The sequence below is a fragment of the Halichondria panicea genome, chromosome 2 (genome assembly GCF_963675165.1).
Source record: "Halichondria panicea chromosome 2, odHalPani1.1, whole genome shotgun sequence".
In the NCBI taxonomy this organism is placed as follows: Eukaryota; Metazoa; Porifera; class Demospongiae; order Suberitida; family Halichondriidae; genus Halichondria; species Halichondria panicea.
The window spans coordinates 7306754-7327272 of NC_087378.1; the positions used below are offsets into that span (position 1 = coordinate 7306754).

A 20519-nucleotide genomic window follows, 5' to 3' on the forward strand; every position below is an offset into this window, starting at 1 on the left:
TAGTAATAAAAATGATTACTGTTAATTACCATAACAATGCGTGGGTGTTGAGCTGTCAATGAGTCACATGATGAAATGAATTACGCTAAAAGTGCTGACAATCAGCAGAACTGTTAACATAATTATCAGCTTACCAGCGCAGTAGTTAGTTTGTTCTCAGAAAGCAATGGCTGGCAGGAGACCGTTTGGATCTGATGGCGTGGCCGACTATGGGACCTTGTCTGACCCAGTTGACAACTACTCAGGTGTGGCTACTTGTATGGTGTGTTTAGAGATAGTAAAGGTGACCCCTGTCTTGTGTGAATACTAAGTTACATAAAATTATATCATCGTCATCGTAATGAATGTTCTTGCTTATTCACTGTAGACGGTTCTTTTGTACGACTCAACGATGTAGTCTCCAACTCAGTGATGTCCATCAAGCAGAGCAGTGAGTAGTCTTGTGCACGTGTGCGTGTGTTCAGTTGGCCTGGGGAATTGAGGCCTTTAAAAAACACATACATCCTCCAACCATACCCATACACAGCATACCTCTCACACACCTTACTACACCTAAACATATGTACCCTCACCCACTTTACACACACACACACACCTACCCTCACCCCTCACACACACACACACACACACACACACACACACAGCCCAAGCCCTACGCGGTTTGGAGAGGCAGATTGGTACCTCATCCGATAGCAGTAACATCCGCAAGAGAATGTAAGGCACTCACTCACTTAACTAGCAGGAACTGTCTGCATGTAGCTACATACAGTGAACCTGTCTCTTGTGGTAGCAGGCCAGGTTTTCTATTACAGCCATGCAGGTTGTTAAGCCCCCTAGCATGGGCCCCAACCTGTGTTAGCTGCATGGTCACCTCTTTATTACAGCCAGGTTGTTAAGCCCCCTAGCATGGGCCCCAACCTGTGTTAGCTGGTCACCTCTTTATTACAGCCATGCAGGTTGTTAAGCCCCCTAGCATGGGCCCCAACCTGTGTTAGCTGCATGGTCACCTCTTTATTACAGCCAGGTTGTTAAGCCCCCTAGCATGGGCCCCAACCTGTGTTAGCTGGTCACCTCTTTATTACAGCCATGCAGGTTGTTAAGCCCCCTAGCATGGGCCCCAACCTGTGTTAGCTGCATGGTCACCTCTTTATTACAGCCATGCAGGTTGTTAAGCCCCCTAGCATGGGCCCCAACCTGTGTTAGCTGGTCACCTCTTTATTACAGCCATGCAGGTTGTTAAGCCCTCTAGCATGGGCCCCAACCTGTGTTAGCTGGTCACCTCTTTATTACAGCCAGGTTGTTAAGCCCCCTAGCATGACAGCTGGACAGGTTTCACTATTACACAACCTATGAATATGTGTAAGAGGTTATTGAGGGTTTGCACTATTAATTGTTGTTTGCACAATAGAGTTGTATCTTTGTTACATTGTTGTTCCATCACATAGTCCATACGGGGGAAATAGTTGCTGTCCACACACACACACACACACACACACACACACACACACACACACACACTCACACACACACTTTGCCCACAGTCAGACGGTGATCAGATCTACAATGAGCAAAGTAACCACCTCCAGTCAACAGCTAGGAGAGCTCATCAAGACAGCCAAGACAACTGGAGATGTACGCATACACAACTCCACTGACACTGCCCACTGTCCAACACAAATATTCCTTATTATCCTATAGGACATCCCATAACAGACAATTTTACTTGCTGTAAAGTTTGTATACAATAATATGTCCATTGAAGGAGTCAGCTATCTTGTCTCACCATATTTTTTGATATATAATAATTCTTTCCCTGACTGCCCCTGTAGAAACGTCAGCAGCTGACTGCCAACTCCATCCAGCAGAACCTCACCTCAGCCACCAATAACTTCAACACAGTCGTGGAGAGTGTGGTGGGGAGACTACAGGAGGTCCCTCAGCCTCCCAGGATGTCCACTCCACAATCAGGTTTCATGGTGAGGGTGTATATACATAGTCCCCATAGTATATATACATAGTGTGGTGGGGAGACTACAGGAGGTCCCTCGTCCACTTCACAATCAGGTTTCATGGTGAGGGAGTATAGCAGTGTTCCTGAGTTGTGATTCCTCAGTAGATGAGAGGGACGCGAACTAGCAAAGCCTGGCATTCCTATTTTGTGCAACTTTTTAACTGTAGTGAGGGTTTTTTTCACGGTCCAGGACATTGTTATGCCTCGGTGCGCATGCGCAAGTGAAGTATACGGTAGTGTGTTTGTGTGTCTGTGTGTGTAAACTGCTACAGCTGCTCAAGGATCAATGAAGTGCAAGTAAGAGTTTCTATAGAGTCATGTTTTCTTGGATTTTAATTCGTGATTTTGCAAAATAATGCTTCGTTCTCGAGTTATGCCTAGTTTTGCTTACTTGGAATGTCATTGCAGCCTTTTCAGAAGAGCACGTAGCCAAACTTGTTTACCGAGTATTGCTACTCTACTTAGTAGTTAGCTCTGCACTAGAATGCTAGCTATTGGTAGCTGCAAGAGTGATAAGAGAGCTGCAAGGCTCTACTGATGGCAGCCATTAGACTTGAACTTTGGCATCGATCGTTTTTAACAACAATCATGGTCGATCATTACCCACTCTTTAAGTTTGCATGCAGCAAATTGAAAAAATGTTCATCTTGTGTAGAAAATTAAGCTATTAGTAGCTTTATGTTATGTAGCTTTGGCATCTCCACCGAGGCATCAGCACCCGCGGTGCTTTCATTAATTACAGTACTCTGTAATATTGGTAAGCGTCTATCGATAGTCGTTACTCCACTAAATGTTGGGTAAAACCTTTTGTTGTGTGTATTTAGTGGCTCAGAACTCACTGTATTCTGCCTTTCATTGACTCAACAGGACTCTGGTGAGCTGGATATACGTGGTGACAGGGCGCAGTTGACCCGGGCATCACCACAGCAACAGAGACAGTCACAGCAGCAGCAGACTACTATGGTAGTCTCCACAGACGCTTCCTACCTGGAAGAGAGGGCAGACAGAATGGAGGAATTGGAAGTAAGTCAATCGGCTGTAGCCTGCTGTGTATTGATATTAAGTGTACATGCCATGCATGTTTCTTGCATAATTATTACAAGAACTAAATGTGTTTTACTAAGTGCACTGCATTAATGGCGCAAACTCTCAAATAGTTTAGTCTAACTCATTCCTTTATTTATTCTTGTCTGTCTGTGCAGAATGACATCACCCAGCTGCACGAGATAATGGGGGATATTGGACAAATGGTGGTGTCCCAGGGAGAGCAGATCGGTAGGTCTCTAAACACAACCATTGCGTTGCTCACTCTGTAGTAGTGTGCCTATACGCACTTTATACTTAACCCTCACGTACCCTTTATATAGCTACTGTACGTATTTAACCCCTACATCACCTGCTAGTGTACATATTTAACCCCTACATCACCTTCTAGTGTACGTATTTAACCCCTACATCACCTGCTAGTGTTATTGACAACTATGGTATAGTTAGAGGAGGTGCGACATGCAGGAGCAATAGTCTGATTATAAGCTGACTCAGCATTAAAAACCTATTCAATCAAGCCTAATTGCTCCTGCTTGTTGTACCTTGTGTGTTATAGTTATTGACTGGTTGACTAGTAATTATGGCTTACATTATTTGTCATAATAGTATGACTGTGTTTCTCTCCCTCTTCCTTCAGACACGATAGAGAAGCACACTGAAGAGGCGGCTCTCGACGTTCACACCGCCCACACTGAGTTGATCAAGGCTGTTCGACTCAAGGTCAGTGTTGTGTAATGCCTGTTATTCTGCTATTACCAATACACACCTTGGTTTGTTTGTGACTATAGCTAACCCCATTTCCGTCAAAAATTATAACTATAATTTATAGTGTGCTTCATATGGCATGACCGAGCAGGTTATCTACTTCCAACTTTTTATTATTTAATCGATCAACGCTTTACTCCGTCCCATTTGCATACAAGTACCACCTGATCATAATTCAGCTGTACATGTATATAAGCATTCCTCTAATTATTTGTAAGCTTAAACAACAATTTTTGTAGATAATTATTAAATTTCTCACAAATTTGTTTCATTGTTCCAGTTGTTATTGATACAAGTCATTAATTTACCATAACTCCTCCCCCTCCTGCAGAGGTGTTCTCGGAAGATGAGGCTATGCATATGCTGTGTCGTCAGCACTGTCGCTGTAGCCATCATTATCACTATCATTATCATTGTGGTGACGCTTACTAAGAAATAATAATTACGTGCTTCTTATAAGTGTTTTACCAAAGTGTTTTACCAACAATACATGTGTGCGTGTCTGAATTGAAAACTATTATGTGAACTCAAAAGTTTTGTAACGTTTATTGTACATAATAATTGTGATTTTTGCACAGGTATAATATATAAATATTTTGTGCACATGAATATGTGTTAAATAAAATATATATAATTAAAAGTGATCGGTTTGCCAGTCCAATTTAAACTACGAACTACAAGCCTGTACTTCTTCCACTATCCCTTCAGCCTGTATGAGGTAAAGATCGCCGTAATGAAATACACTAAACATAACTACAGTTTCTATAAACGACCATTACCAAACACCAACTAACCCAGGAGTAGAATACAGCACATCCTAGACTTGTGTCTTGCACATTGGTGAACTCGTATCGACTCAAGATGGTGGTCACTCTCTGAGCGACTGCCCTTGGTATATTGCTGACATTGCACTCAGACACTCGCCTCTTTAGACTCGTCTTCCCTGTCTTGCCTATCAATATCTGTAGAGAGAACAAAATGTCAGCATCCTTTGTGATGAAAATTACTGTCAAAATAATGCACAAGACAATTTCACGTGGGTAACCACACACACACACTCTTTCTGCCTGTACACCACACAATTTAGACTCAGTTGACCGTGCAATCATTGTAAATCGCAAACAACTACACTTCTACACAAAGTTTATTGAACAATACACTGAAGTACCACACCTGAGTGCCGTGCCACGACTTAGTCTCCTTCTCTGGACTGCCCAGCAGTAGGAAGGTGGCTATCATGACCTGGTGTACCAGAGCTGGTGGTTGTGAGTAACTCTTCAGTTCTGCTATCACTCTCTGAGACAGCTCAAGTACAGCTCTCTTACGCTGCTCCAGGCGACGTAGCTGTGTGTGTGTGGGGTGGGTGAGTGTGGGTGTGGAGGGGAGGTAAATGGATTAGATTGAATTGGATTGGATTGTGGGTGTACGTGCACATTTCTATGAGCCTAATTAAAACACACTGCAGCACAGCTATAATAGCATGCATAGCTTACATACAGTTATCACAGCCTTCAAAATTGATATGGAGTCGCATTAATGATAAACAAAATCCATTAACAACACATTACAACCATTAACAAGGACTGAGCAACTTCCTTTAAGCTCTCACCTTTTCCAACAGAGTGTTTGCTTGAGCTACGATTGTGACCAAGGCTCTCTCCAATCCTCCCCTCTTGACCGCACCCAGACCAGCCTCCAGCTCAGCTATCTTCCTGGCAGTCATCGCCTCCTTCAGCTGTCCAGCTACTCGAAGCTTCTTGATCAATTCTTCAGCCTACAGTGTACAAGAAGAAACAATACCAATAACTATAATACTGCCCATTCTACTCCACTATGGAATCAATACGTACAACACAATAAGACCATAATAAGAATATTATTCTTGTACACCTGTTAGGGAAACCCTCCTTCCCTCTACATGAAAAACCCACGCCATAGATAGTAGCTAGGGCGTCGGGATTGATACGCCCTTGATAGTACAAAAAGTGATTTTCCAATCTTACCTCAGTCACTAGTTCTGAACAGTTGGGCACATCCTCTTGTCTCACAGCTGCCACTGCAGGCACCAACTCATTCAGTTTCTCCAATTTCACAGCCTTTTGTAGTCTTTCTCTCAATATAAAGTGCTTTTCGTCTCTAACAGCCAGCAAAGCCAGTCTTTGCGATTCTTCTGCTGCCCCTCTCTCTTGATCATTCTGAACAGCACTGAGCTTCTGCTTAGCTTCTCTAGCCTGCCTCAGAGCAGCTTGCTCTCTCTTAACAGCCTTTGAAATCTTCTCCTCACTGCTCAGCTCTTGTTGAGTGTCTGTATCTGTGGTGGATAAATGGGTAGAGAACAAGTTAGGACCAGCCACTATCTGCCCTTCTAACCTTCAAAAAAATTACAAAATCAACGAAATTGGATAACTATAACCAAAAATATGGCCGTTCAAACATGCTACACTAGACAAAGGCCCCATCTCTATAATACAGCTGTTATTAACTGTAGCCATACAAAACCCCATTCCTTCAACAAATACAAGGAACTGCATGTGCTCATCACAAATTCTTATCGGTAGCAAAAACATCTTCCTGCAGCAATACAAGGAACTGTGGCCACCACATTTTATCTTAGCAATTAATGATACAAAAACCATCCTCATGCAACAATACAAAGAAATGTGGCCACCACACAATTACTTATCGGGATAGGAAGGGAACAATGTTATCACTACGCTACTATAGGATGGTAAAAACAGGTGGTCTCTGTTAGTGCACGGCAACTCTGACATCATACAACTATTGTATAATGCTGCACATTATGTGATAGCTAATTTCCTGATATGACCAGTTGACTTCCTCAATATCCAATTAACACAATCTCCAACTTAAATAACCCAATTAGTGGTAACAGTGTACTATAGGCCATTGATACTAACCCTGAAGGGTGACCTTGGAAATGAAATGACGCAGAACAGCAGCAGAGCAGCAGAGTAGCAGACATGTGAAGAAACAATGGGTGCCTAGCTACCAGACCACTCTACTATTATCACACGCTATACAAGGCTATCAAGGCTATACAAGGTATGGCGATGGAGGCGGATGAAACAGATGGCCCTGGGTCTAACCTCAGAGTTACTTTCCATGGTAACTACACAGCTGACACGGTGGGCTGCTTGGAAATAATCACAAGTGGTTGGTGCCCATGTAACCCAACGATAACAATTGTCCAAGAAGCCATATCTGCTTCCAACCAGATTTAGACCTTGGCAGATTTTTAGGAGATAACGCACCATTGGATTCACTCATTCATAAAACCACTCCCATCTGTCTAAACTACAGCGATCCCACTAAGTTGTTACACCATTTACACTTGATAGCTGAAATGCCTGAAAAAGAACACGTGGCTTGAAGCCTATAGAAGCTGTTAGTTTTCATTGCATTGCAACACCGTTGAGCAGTTAAAGCTGAAACACACACACAGTCAGCTTCATCATATTCCTAGTGCGGCTACGCATCAAGGCATAAAAAAGAACCATAGGAAAAAAAAAGAACCAATAGAAATGTATAATTATACTACATTTTATAGCACTACAACAAAATTAAGAAAGAGGACTATAATTATTTATATGTACATGCATGCATGTAGTACCAGCAGCTCATCCTCAAGCTTATTAGAACTTCAAAGGGAAACCAGACTACTTCAAAGGCCACCACTATCACAGACAAGACCCTTGTTTACAGTGTCTGGTGTGGTAGGCTGAGGAATCCATTTAAGGTCCAGAACCCTTTGTATTTGTGTAGAGGTCACTAGAGGTTAGAAACAGTGAGTGACCCTTGGCCAGTTTCCTGGAACAATGAGATCATGCCAGTTTCCTGGAACAATGATGAGATCTACTTCAATTCTTAGAAACAACAGCCACAGAAGAAAAGCATAAAGTCCAGCATGCAAATGATTGAAGCAAGTAGTCATAGATTTATGGTTCACAGATTTATGGTTTACGGTATAGCGGGTTATTTTTGCATTGTGGACATTTTCTTGTATTTAGAGCATTAATTCGAAATTTTAAAACTGCGCAGTAAGATTCTACTATTCTGAGCTTAAAAATATTTAGAATATGAAATTTAATTGCAGTTCATAAAATAAAATAAATCACCAACGAAAAATGACCTGCGTAGTAGAAAATTAGGGCCCAAAGTTGTTAGGAAAAAGTACTCATAGACTAGCTCTAAAAACACCTTCATAGCCAAATGCACATGTACACAAAACATGTGTACTGAAAATCTTAGAGATTGTACCAAAGGCAGGCTATAGCAAGGGCGTGATTTTGCAGATCTTGCACGCCTATTATGGGCTCTGGTTGTCACTGTCAGGCCACTTTGACAAAGAGGTGATGATCTGATAGCTACAACTCTATCACTATGGAAATGTAACACCCAATACCACCCTGATAGCCACCTGCTCATCAGTAACTATGGGGACTGCAGCAGTCTGCATGCACAAAATGTTTCCCAGCCTATGATCATGGCACTGCTACTTCTCCAGAAAGAGCAAAACTATTACAGGGTGTGCTGAATAAGCTCAGTGGCATGTACTCTATTACTAGAATATTTTTTGGTTTTTGCGAATGAGCAGAAAAATACCCTTTGCGATCAACTACTGTGTTCTGACAAGGACCATGTGTACTAATTTTAAGTTTTACAATTTTAATTTTGCGAATCAATCAACCTTGCAAACCTCACATAAATAATTATGTTTGATGCTTACTACAGAGGATTTCAGGTTGGTTGGCAAAGTTAAAAGTTGAAGTGCACTCAACCATGACCACTAATTTCATTAGTAGAAGAACCATACAGTGTGTGGTCATGGTTGAATGCACTTCAACTTTTTAACTTCTGCCAACCAACCTGAAATCCTCTGTAGTAATAATTATGGTATACTGTTACTTGCAAAACCATATTTTTAATTATAGAATCAGCTAATCTAACCACATACTCATACTATATCAGACATTATTATAGCAAGTATATTGAGACTAAGATTACAAGCTCTTATTTATACACAGAGAGAACACACCTTAACATTGCACAGTAACCAGAGGCAGTTGAGACGAAACAACAGCTAATTTAAACAGCCCAACTTGATAATACCATCAGCAGCAAATGCACACATGGACCAAACATTTTGACACTGTTATAACATTATGTGGATGTGATGACGTCAATTAGGGTAGTCTCAGTGGAGGAATGCTAGTGACTACCTAAGGGATCAGAGCAGGCCAAAACAGGTCAATAATAAGCAGCACCTGTGTCTCGATCCTCCTACAATAATGCATGCACAGGTCGTAATTAAGACTTGTGAATTATCAAGTCCTAAAAAAAATGAACCAACTTGCAAAGATAAGAATCAGCTCCTTTGAAGTGTAGCTAGGATTTTACAACAACTGTATAATCATGCAAAGCACATGCCTTCTGGCAATAGTGAATAGTGCCTGTACAAACTACATGCAGCTGTACTTGTAGACAATCACCCCATCAATACACAGAATGTAAACAAACTCAACAACAATAGAAGTGGTTTTACACTCCTTAAACATTTACAAATCCACAACCACAGTTATTCCTCTATCTACCCTCAGGTGACCAGTCACCCACATTCACAAGGTGGTTACTAAGCTACAGCAACAGGTGGAAAAATGGCATTCCAGAGGTCATTACAGTGCTTATAATAAAACAATAACAGCACCATTTTTATTTACTCACCTTGATGATCTGTGTTACTGTTTTGCTTTATTTGAATTTCTGGGGCTTCACGGGATACATCCATTTTTGCATTGACATCATCTTCGAGATCTAAGGGAAGAAGGAGTTATTGTTGATGGGGAACAAGTTACTACAATACTTACTACATGTATACAGTGCTGTCTACTGCAGTAGTATAATACCTCTAATTAAGGCGACACTTTTTAAGCTAGAGGTCGCTTCTTTTGGAGGTTGAAAAATTATGTTGAAGTCCTGGTGTTGCATATTAAGAGGGTTGCATCTAATTGGAGGTAGCTCTACTTAGACTATTTGCCTTGATTTCAAAACACCTACGTATTTTTCAGTGGGCTAGAATCGAGGATAGGGTGTGGCTACATATACCTCCATTTAGGACGCGACCGGCATTAAAAATAATTGTCAACGCAGCTGTCGCTACTTTTAGAGGTCAACAATTTGCCTAGCTCGCGGGCATCGCATATTTAAGGGTTGCCTTAATTAGAGGTCATACAGTATAACATACACATACACATACACACACGATTATCTGCTCCTTGCACTGCTATTACTAGAATGTGTTGCAAGCATCAAACATATGCGAACTTTACCAGCGTTGATCACTTCACAAATATAAAATCGCAATACCTAAACTAGTCTTGCCATAACGCAATATCGCAGCTGATTTGGCTCATTCGCAAAGGTTTTTCACCCACAAAATTGTCTAGTAATACGGTAGACCTCAAAACATCAGGAATATGGAAATTATGGTAATACTGGCACATGATGAGAACATGTACAGTACATAGTTGTGGTGTGATGTTGATTAAGGTTTGCAGTGTGGGTGACTTTGTGCATCTTCTTCCCACCAAGTTACTGATAACTTCACAGGGCGGTGGCCCACACACAATGGAGGTCACTGTTCCGCAGCATACGCCACAAACATAAATTGGGAAGCCATAGATACATACAGTACAGCAGGCCAGCTTAATTACACACGCCTACAAAACTTCCACTAGGGGAATCCCCTTACCTTTGTCCGACACTATCTCACAAAGGGGCACTTCAATCTCCTCCCAGGTTACAGTGGATCCTGGGTTAGACCTCTTCTTCTGAAACAAGCTCCAGCCGCCCGAAAACCGACTCCCTTGAACCGTCTTGAAGAGTTTCATCGCATTTCGCTCGCTTATCCGTCCCTCACGGCAACCATCCAACATACTAAACTCCCATCGAGCGTTCTCCACAATAAAATAACGCCGATCCAACTCGAGAAAAATATTCGACATCTTAGAATTCTTTGCTACTCCATCCTTGCCACAGACTTTAGAAATGGTTGCCACTACTTGCCTCAAGCTGACACCTCCCATCCTCACAGATGCATACAACTCTCCGACCTCCTGTGCTGTTATATCACCATTGTAACGGGCACACATAAGCTGCGAGGCATCCTCCAAGCAGCTGACGTCCTTGTGTAGGGAGAGGAGGACCGAGTGGGGCTCTGCTCCAGTTGCACCACTCATCACGTACCACCTCAAGCCACAACAATAGACCTTTGTTCGGTGCGGCGTGTATTGGTGGGTGGGGCTAGTTAATGTGAACTCTGACCTTTTAGACTTTTTGCTGGATATCGATTCGATTGTGAAAGAGCAGCTTTTCAGTAGAATGGATTATATCTCTTATGTATTTGCCCTGCTGGTGATGACTGGAGGTGTCATGGGCTTCTTGAAGGCAGGTGAGTGGCTCTGGTATGCATGACATGTGCACAATGCATGATTGGCAAGGATGCTGTAGTGGGTGTGGTTTATCTGAGTGTTGGGCATTGTGTAGTAGTGTGTGGGCGGTACAACTATACCAGTACGATATATGATATAGCTAGCCTCGAGACCAGCCGTTCGTTATCTGAAAGAACGCCTGGTCAAGTTCCAATGTAGCACTCGTCCTATGGTCCAGGAATTTCTTGGACCGGTAATTGCCTGCACAAGGTCCACCCAAGGTGTATTACCCATGAATATCATTATGATGCTATAAAACGCTGACTCAGCTGGACAAGTTGCACATTGGAACTTGACCAGGCGTTCTTTCAGATAACGAACGGCTGGTCTCGAGGCTATGATATAGCGTGTATACTTCGAGTTCGAGGGTATAAATGTTCGCGGTTTTCGATAATTAAGCCGAACATTTATACCCACGAATTTAATAACGCATGTATGCATGCATGCTGTAGAAGGCTGCTATTCCGCGAAAATTAAGTCCGTGAAAGTTTATACCCTCGAAATATACCTGCTATACGGTTACTTGGGTTACTTGCATTATAGTACGAGCTCCTACAGAATCAACTTTTGGATCCCTTTAAATGTGAACCGTGATTTAAGGACGAGTAATATTTAATTAATTTCTTAAGTATTGCACCCAAAGCAGTGGACTTATATGTGTACAGTGTATGCATATTGAAACCAGGGCTGTGTACACATGTTTAGAAACTTATAGTACCTCATGGAGCAGGATATCAAACTATGTATGGTGGAAATCAACAAGATGGGGAGAGTACAGTACCTGCACTCACAGATTAAATTATTCAATTACTCGCTAACAGACAATTCAATTTTATGGCACCACCGAGTGATGTCTATCGGCTGTTAGACCGTAAGCAGGATGGGGTTGGTCATGCATGATGTCATCTTGGAGCTTACGTAGTTATTGTGAAATTTTGCAGTATCATATTTATAGGTAGGACATGTAGGTAGCTTAAAGGCAATCAGCAAAATTGTGGAAATGAACAAATTATGTTGAATTAAGTTGTATGTATGCAGGAAAAGTACAGTATTTGGTTTTAGCTGCTTTGAGTTTTAAAGACTCTGTTACAGCTGTGTTTATAGATCACAGGGTATATTGGTCACAAGGTTTATATATCACCCACAAGACTATGTATGTTTACTGTCAGTGTATTGTATCGTTTCCAGGTAGTACCATGTCACTGGTGGCGGGAGCAAGTATTGGAGGTCTGTTGGCATATGGGGCATGGCAGATGTCTCAGAACCCAAGGAATTTCTTACTCTCTTTTGGTGAGTATACCTCTTCTTTGTAAATGTGGAATTAGCACATCAAAGGAATCATACATTATGATTATTATTGCAATGGTTTCTGTAATCTGGCTGTATAGAGGTATTATTTTCAAATGAAGGGAATAGGTATATTAGAGCTCATCATGGCTGTCAGTGTGGGAAACGGTTTCTCCCCTAACAATTACCTTCACACACAGCTGACACAGGCCTATAGCTGTCTGTCTCTTTGTGCAATCTAATTTAGGCATTCACGTATTATCAATCAGTCCTAAATGTCCAGGAGTCCTCTCCTATTATGTCATACCTTGTTTTGCTATGATACAATTCCTTGTTGTTGTTGTGTACCTATAATATATCCTTGGTTACCCAGGAGTGAGCTTGTTCTTGTTTGGTGTGATGGGGATGAGGTTCTACAACTCTGGCAAGATGATGCCAGCTGGACTAGTGGCCGCACTCAGGTGAACATGCAGCTTGTAATTATATATGACCCTATTCGGCTATTTCGGATCTAGACTGTGTTTATCAAATACAACTAATTAAGCAGTTTCTGTACTTAATTTGGCCCTGCAATAATGTTTACAGCTTAGCAAACATAATTATGAGGGCCTAACCAACACACTCTTTACTTACATGTACAAATTGTACCATTATTTTTAGCTTTATATATTAAGCGCATAACCTGGTAAGAAAATAAGCATGGCACGATTTTGACCCGGCACATTGCAAGAATATAAATGAGATTCAGACAAGCAAGTTTGATATAAGTGGTTGATTTGACACCCATCTGTTGGACTTGTGTCTGTGTACAATGGTTGCCATAGCTCACAAAATTTCTGCCAGGTCAAAACAATGTCCTGTGTACGCAAATGGGAACCCAATAATATGTCTTGTAACGTGTCAACTTGGCATGCCAGTGTCAACATAGAATGAGCAAGCACATTATGACTGGTGGTTTGGGTTGGGTGTACAACAGTACCTCTAAATGAGCGTTAATGTTGTCATGATAGACCCATGCATGTGTACGTGTGTTGATACAATATAGAACCAGGTAACATGGTATTGCACCTACCAAGCTGTCTATCTAATAATGGTGTATTTGGAACAGAATTTAGTCTCCGGTACAGTTCTTATGTGAACAAGTAAGGATGTAAGTAAGATATAATTATTTGATGCTATGGTATTACCCACTGGCCACACACACACCCATACACACAGCCTCGGACAGGTGGTCAGGCTGGGCGCGAGGTTCTTATGAGATGGAACGCAAGAGTCACCTCAACAAACAATGTAATGACGATGTAATGTACTCTTTTAGCTAGCATTTTATTACGCAAATGCAACTCCCTGCTTTTCAATCTTTAGTCATTTGTTGTCATTTTGTATGATTCTTCCCCTTGAAAACTTTGTTATTACAATTTGGGAGTTGTGTACTGTCAGCACATGCAGTGAACCATGTGCAACCACTATGGTCAGTCTATCACATTCCCTTGTACACCTGTTTACTTAGCCCCAGGCATTTGGTAGTGCAGGGCTCCCTGTGATGTGGTCATTGCTATGCTGTATAAGCAGCAAACACAATCTGCCTCAAGTGTAAATTGGGTGTCTATTGAGACAGTGGTAAATCTCTCAATGTGTTAAGTGTCTGTGCAGATAAGCTATTGTGGGTCTCTCATTTAGCACCACTAGCTTGTGACAACAGAGGTCACTAAATTACCAGCCTATACCTGAGAACAACCTCTAAAGATGTGAAAACTCAGATCCTTTCTCAAAATCTCACGCCATGTGCTCTGCAAAATCACAGATGGATACACTCTTTTTTATGTTCTACTATGGATTAATTCTCAATTATTTGTGTGCGTAATTAGGCTTGTGGCAGCTCCAATTTTCTTTACCATTTAAGACTATACACTGTCTTGAATTCACCCACTCATTTTTGTTTGTACATTGGTTGCAGACTAACTACTCAATAACATATAGAGCTGTATAGGAGTGCACCCACTCATTCAGGCTAGAGCCTACCTAGTGCAAGTGTGATCTCAGACTTTGTTTTGAGTTTACCCAAACTAACACTTCGCTTTTTTCCTATCCTGCCTACGCAAATGAGTGTTTATGCTAGCTGGAGAAATTGCTTTAGTCTACTTAGTTTGTATGTTTCATGGGTAAAACATCACTTATGGATACAATTACATAATTACCTACTGAGAAAAATGTCTGATTCACTGTCCTTTGAAAACATGCTAATTTATATGCTTAGCAGTGTGAGCCAGCACATATATTTGTATCTCGGTATATTTCTGAGCCCATGCAGTGTAAATCGCTACAATGCTCACACCAGGTTCATAGGTACAATAGGCACCCATTGACCCTATATGCACATGTATTCATTTGCTTGGAACCTCCATTAGAAGCTTATATATGCATACAGTATTGACATTCCTCATGAGCACTCAGTTTATTTCAGTCTATCATCCCTTGCATGCAGCTAGCTCATCACATACACTCTATCCCATCAGTGTGTTGTGTTTAGTGGTTTACTTGTACCAACGATCTTCTTCCTGATTGAATGAATGATGACAAGGCGTGTACACTACACACCTTCCCACAAACTGGCTAGAACTGTAGTGGAAAGGCAATAAAATTGTTTTGCCAATATTTTAAAACTGCAGCTGTCAGGAGTGTGCCAGGTGCTGTGTTAACGGGATTAGAGACAGAATGTAGACTTTATAGCACGTCACCTCTTTTCAGTTTGGTAGAGATCTGACAAATCCGGCCTATACACGTATCTATAGCCATACATGTAGTTTGTATAATGGCTATATACAGATGCAATATAATGACTATATATTTCAGAAGCTCTTAATAATTATGGATGCATATTTTGTGTGTACTATAAATTGAAGACCCGGCGACTTGATTCTGAACTGTAATATTTACGCTATGTTGTTAGAAGGAAATGAAGTCTCTTGTAAATCAATTAATATCAGCTAGGTGTTACTACATACCATAGTGATACTGTGTTACATACATAGTGGCCTGCAGAAGTGTCATTGAAACCACATTATCCCCTAATACAATTAGTGACACGGTGTATTGTGTGTACAAGACTAAATAATCAATAGAGACCTGTGTACACAGGTTCTCATGCAGTGCTCATGCAATATCGTGACTATAACTCTTCAAGTTCCCCGAATTCCCGGAATCATTTCCTCACTGCCAAGAGAGTACTGCCGTGTTATGTATATGGTAGTTACAGTCAGCTAGAGGTGTGTCCGATGCTGTACTGGTAGTTTGCAAACACCAGAGAGTAGTAGTCAGACTAATCATTATTGTTTACCATTGCTATAATTATTATCTTAAATTTGCAGACCAAGTCTTGTTCAGCTTCTGTTGCAGTTACAGTTATGTGCATGTGCATGTAGCATGTATGGTGCATGCATGTAGGTGCATGGTGCATGCATGTAGGTGCATGGTGCTATGTGCATGCATGTTCATGCATGGTGCTAGGTGCATGGTGTGAGGATGGTGAGAGAATTTGATTAAGTTCTATTTAGGTGTTTAGGTGACACTGGTAATTGGTACGACTTCTTCGCTTATCTTTCCATTAGTCACATACATAATAATAATAAGTTGGAGTGGTACTATACAACGCTTTCTTTGAGGTAGAGAAAAGAAATGTAGAAAAGTAAAATACATCCCAATATCAACTGTGGTTGATTTATTATGATTTCTTGGTTTTCTCTATTGGCCTCACTGCTGTCTGATACACAACTGTTCAGTTCCTGTGTCTTAGGGTGGGACTAGAAGCCTGGCTGTACAGTTCAGATTATCACCCACACATCTGCAGCCTAATGGTCGACCTAGCCAAGTGTTGAGTCTGGTCTCCAGAGAAATTACGTCCAAACCTCTAATATTATCTCCATGTCATGTGGGTGGTATTTTGACCTCAAGCTATGTTCATGGAACCATCACAGTACATCTACAGCTCCAACACCAGCGGCGTTGCATAACATCAAATGAGTTGCAGCAATCTCTCTGGCTTAGGAAGAACGGGATGAGAATGTCTTTCAACAAACTAACTAGAAGAATTGATTAGGGTACATTTAATCAAGATTTGAACTCCTGGTGCTATTTGTCAGTTTGTTTCGCTATGTAAGAAAACCACGTTTTTACTTGTAAAGCTAGCATATATTATCTTATCTTATGACAGTGTGTAAGTAGAGAGTTTATTCATCTGTTCCAAAGTACAAGTGTTTGTTGCCTCAAGCACCTCATAATCTGCTAACACTTGACTTCAACGCCCACTCACAATCACAGTGAGTGGGCGTAGCTCATTACGAAGTACACAGACGGAAGTTTGCTGGTTAACTTCCTGGTTCTAGTTAATATAAAGGGGCAGTTGGAGACAGAAAGTCTACAGCAGTTTGACCACTGGTTTGAGTTTCTTTCTTTGCAATATCTTTGAAGTTATGTTTGTGCCCACCGCTATGAGCTGCAGTGAAGAAGCAACCTCCTCCTCTTACAATACAGTCTCCCGCATGCCTCCACTCATCCAGCCCATTCCATCTCCTGCAAGCTCTGATATCTCTTCACCTCTTGCACCGTCCGACATGCACTCCAAGAAGAAGCATATCAAACGGCCGATGAATGCATTCATGGTCTGGGCTCAGCTGGAGAGAAGAAAAATGACCCTCGAGTATCCCGATATGCACAATGCAGAAATCAGCCGAAGACTTGGCAAGCTATGGCGTCTCCTCTCTGATGCAGAAAAGCAGCCGTATGTGGAGGAATCAGATCGCATCCGAGTTATGCATATGAAGCAGTATCCTGACTACAAGTACAGGCCAAGGAAGAAGGGAGCTAAGAAGAGCAAGCCCTCCTCTGCAGCTAAATTTGATGATGAAGATCTTGGATTTGCAATTGGTGGCTGCAACAGCTCCAACTCATTGTGTGCATGTGGAAGAACAGTAACTACAATGTCCACCATTGGGATTCAATGCAGCATGGACAGAGAAGCTGCGAATGCAACTAAACAAGCTATCGAACCACTCGTACTAGAAGAAAGGAAAATGAAGACTGCCGAAATATCGATCCAAGTTGGAAACGGTCTCGCAAACTTGAAGAGTGGCAAGATTATTATTCCGAGGAAGACAATCAGCCCTGTGAGCAACAGCAGTGCTTGCACCTCAATCAGTATTGGCTCTACTGTCCACCATGTCGGGGAGAAGAGATCTCGAGACACTGGGACCTCTTGCGAGCCTATCATAAAACGTAGCAGGCCAGCAGCCTGCAAAGTTATTGCATCAAGTCCTCAAATTAACCCGCACATTGACACCACCTCTGTCCATTTACCACCATCTCCACCAAACTCGACACACTCATTCGATGATCTGGACCTTGATCTCTCCATCGATTTTTCACCACTAGCTTCCCCGTCTATGGATGAAGTGCTCAACTCAGGACTCGATTGTTTTGATGAGCTGCTCAACGATGTGGACCCTGTTCTAAACCGCACAGTATCTTCAACCAATTGTATGAACGTTGAACCATTGTTTTGCAACTCTATGAGCGGCAATATGAGCGGCAATACATTACTGTCTGGAAATTTCGGTGCTAATATTATTCCAATGCAATCATTGAACTTCAGCCTACAAACTCCTTGTGTGCTGGATGCTCCTGACAAGATATTCGATTTCTCACCTAGTTTTGCAGATCTGTTTGGCCAAAATCCTTATTCTGAACTCCACACCACTCTCTCTTCTTAAGTTGAACATTTTAGCTTCTTTTTTTTCAACATATCACCAAAAATCATCTCTTGTATTTTTTATTGTGTATTTTGTGTAATTGTTTTGATATTGTTGTTTGTCTTGGTCTGTTGACATAATTATCATAATTATTATAGTAACTATAATTATAACAATGCCATTAACTAACAGCTACACATGTAGTACATAGATAATCTCCTAGTAACTATTTCACTGATAATAGCTGAGATACACTACACACCATGCAATGCCATATGTACTATGTGCATGCATCTGTTTTAGTGTAGTGCCTGCAATGCATGCATGTGGTTAGACCGTGCATATGCATGCGTTGTGGTTCTGTTGGCTCATGCTGAGTTAAAAAATGGCATTGGAGGTTTCTCTTTATTCCAAACTATAAATATATAACCAGGTAGATAATTATGCACCATGATGCTAAAAACTAAATATTTGTGACAGCAATTAAAACTACAAGATTAAAATTGCTAAGCAATGTTTGCTACAGTTTAGTCGCTTCTTTTCACTAACGAGAAACAGTAAATCTTGAAGTGATCACAAAGTTCATTCACCACAGACACTGCGTAGTCCAGTTGGGCCAGGTTGATTATGATGCACACAACGTAGAAGATGACCAATTCGTATGAAGGAAAACAGATAGACAGACAGACACCCAGGGACAAGGGTACCAGTAGCATGTTGAAGAGGTCACTGCGATGGCTTGACATTTGAGCAATGATGAGTCGACACTGCAGCCAATGAAATAACAAGCGGCTGTCACATAATATATCAGCATCAATTATTTATGAGAACAAGATTATCCACGGGATTGTAACCACACATTGTAACCAAAAACAATAATATTATTACAAGGGAATTGTTCATAATTACTGGGCGGTTGGTTATCTATCCTTATTATAATAATAACTAGAGAAGCCTTAATTGAAAACTGCGTGTACCATGCAGACGGAGAGACTGGCACTCTCTGAGGTATTATTACAACAAGATGACACACGCAATGGCTTACTGTTATATTTGAGAAGTTGACTCCAATAGTGATTAGTAGCAGTCTGGGTTCTCTCTCCAAGATCTCAGTGGGTGAGGCAAACACCCACACAGTCCAGAGTGTGGACATCATGAGGAACGGGGACCACGGCTCCAGAGCTGCCAGCAAGCCAAGCTTCCTACGTCCACTGCAAGAACAGCATCTTAATTCATGAATTCAGTATACAGAAAATCATGAACCATACGCGTATGTACGTACACATAATACCGTTGTGGTATTGTACGAAACGTTATAATTGTTAGAGTCCCACTCACTGTGTAATGCACATATCGGTACACCTTAAATACCTTTCTGCATTGTAGTGATCATAAATGTTCCACAGGGTCATTGGAATAGAGCCAAAGAATCCAACAATCAGTAGCCACTTGACAACCACAGCACTCTTTATCCCCGGTGGCACAGAGAAATGCCACAGCTCCACTCCATACAAGTACGTCATCAAGTAGGCCAGTGCACAACCCTGCATGAAGAATTAAGGGAAGAATTGAATTGAAGTGCACAACCCTGCATGAAGAATTAAGGGAAGAACTGAAGTGAAAGAATGCACATAACTGGAGGCAGTCCAAATAACAGGTGCACACTCTCCTTGATCCTATGACAACCACTTATCTCACTCACTTTAGCTCATACCACGATCATACGTGCACAATTAAACTGTTTATCAACATAACACCACTAATTACTCATCTGACAGTCGCTAGACTAGGCAGTACAAATATTGAGAGCAGCTGATTCCCCCAATAGAATCCAATCAACGCATGCAGTAGACTAAGCACAGAACAATCCTGCTGTTGTAGCTATGTACACACACACACACATACTGCTCTTAATTCTTGCACACAAAAAATTGACAGGAGGTTCAGTATTTTGCAATGAAAAAATGGTCAGTAAGTATAGGTGTAGAAAACAAACACAGATATTGTATAGCGGGTATTTATTTCGAGGGTATAGTTGCAGAATGACCGTTAGAAAGGTTTTCGCAGATAATTTTCGCGGAATAGCAGCCTTTTTTGCAGCATGTATGCATGTGATATTAAATTCGTTGGTATAAATGTTCGTAGTACAGCTGAGTC

The 20519-nt window shown here is 41.4% G+C and overlaps 5 protein-coding genes across 5 annotated transcripts in view; 3 read left to right on the forward strand and 2 right to left on the reverse strand.

Moving 5' to 3' along the window:
* Positions 1–83: 83 nt before the first annotated feature.
* LOC135332080 (uncharacterized) lies at positions 84–4432 on the forward strand. The gene is made up of 9 exons (XM_064527404.1): positions 84–245; positions 368–430; positions 645–714; positions 1542–1632; positions 1830–1976; positions 2879–3034; positions 3214–3286; positions 3696–3778; positions 4155–4432. The coding sequence occupies exons 1-9, from the start codon at positions 167–169 to the stop codon at positions 4260–4262; spliced, it is 870 nt and encodes a 289-aa protein (XP_064383474.1). The 5' UTR covers positions 84–166; the 3' UTR covers positions 4263–4432.
* Positions 4351–11162, reverse strand: LOC135332062 (uncharacterized). Its single transcript, XM_064527378.1, has 7 exons — positions 10593–11162; positions 9566–9655; positions 5827–6134; positions 5433–5597; positions 4997–5167; positions 4618–4785; positions 4351–4532 (listed from the first exon to the last, which is right to left on the reverse strand). Exons 1-7 carry the CDS (start codon positions 11077–11079, stop codon positions 4491–4493), a joined length of 1431 nt encoding a protein of 476 aa, XP_064383448.1. The 5' UTR covers positions 11080–11162; the 3' UTR covers positions 4351–4490.
* On the forward strand, positions 11157–14022 carry LOC135332095 (transmembrane protein 14C-like). The gene is made up of 4 exons (XM_064527421.1): positions 11157–11291; positions 12520–12621; positions 12992–13079; positions 13837–14022. Exons 1-4 carry the CDS (start codon positions 11222–11224, stop codon positions 13874–13876), a joined length of 300 nt encoding a protein of 99 aa, XP_064383491.1. The 5' UTR covers positions 11157–11221; the 3' UTR covers positions 13877–14022.
* Positions 14023–17015: 2993 nt separating this feature from the next.
* LOC135332064 (transcription factor Sox-11-like) lies at positions 17016–18488 on the forward strand. The gene has a single exon (XM_064527381.1). The coding sequence runs from the start codon at positions 17088–17090 to the stop codon at positions 18381–18383; it is 1296 nt and encodes a 431-aa protein (XP_064383451.1). The 5' UTR covers positions 17016–17087; the 3' UTR covers positions 18384–18488.
* A 272-nt stretch (positions 18489–18760) lies between these two features.
* Positions 18761–20519, reverse strand: part of LOC135332068 (ethanolaminephosphotransferase 1-like) — a 5508-nt gene continuing 3749 nt past the window's right edge. Inside the window, exons 5-7 of the mRNA XM_064527385.1 lie at positions 19734–19906; positions 19408–19573; positions 18761–19129 (exon numbers count right to left, since the gene is read on the reverse strand). Of these exons, the coding sequence (XP_064383455.1) occupies positions 18890–19129; positions 19408–19573; positions 19734–19906 (579 nt within the window). The 3' untranslated portion in view covers positions 18761–18889. The remainder of the gene's footprint in view (positions 19130–19407; positions 19574–19733; positions 19907–20519) is intronic.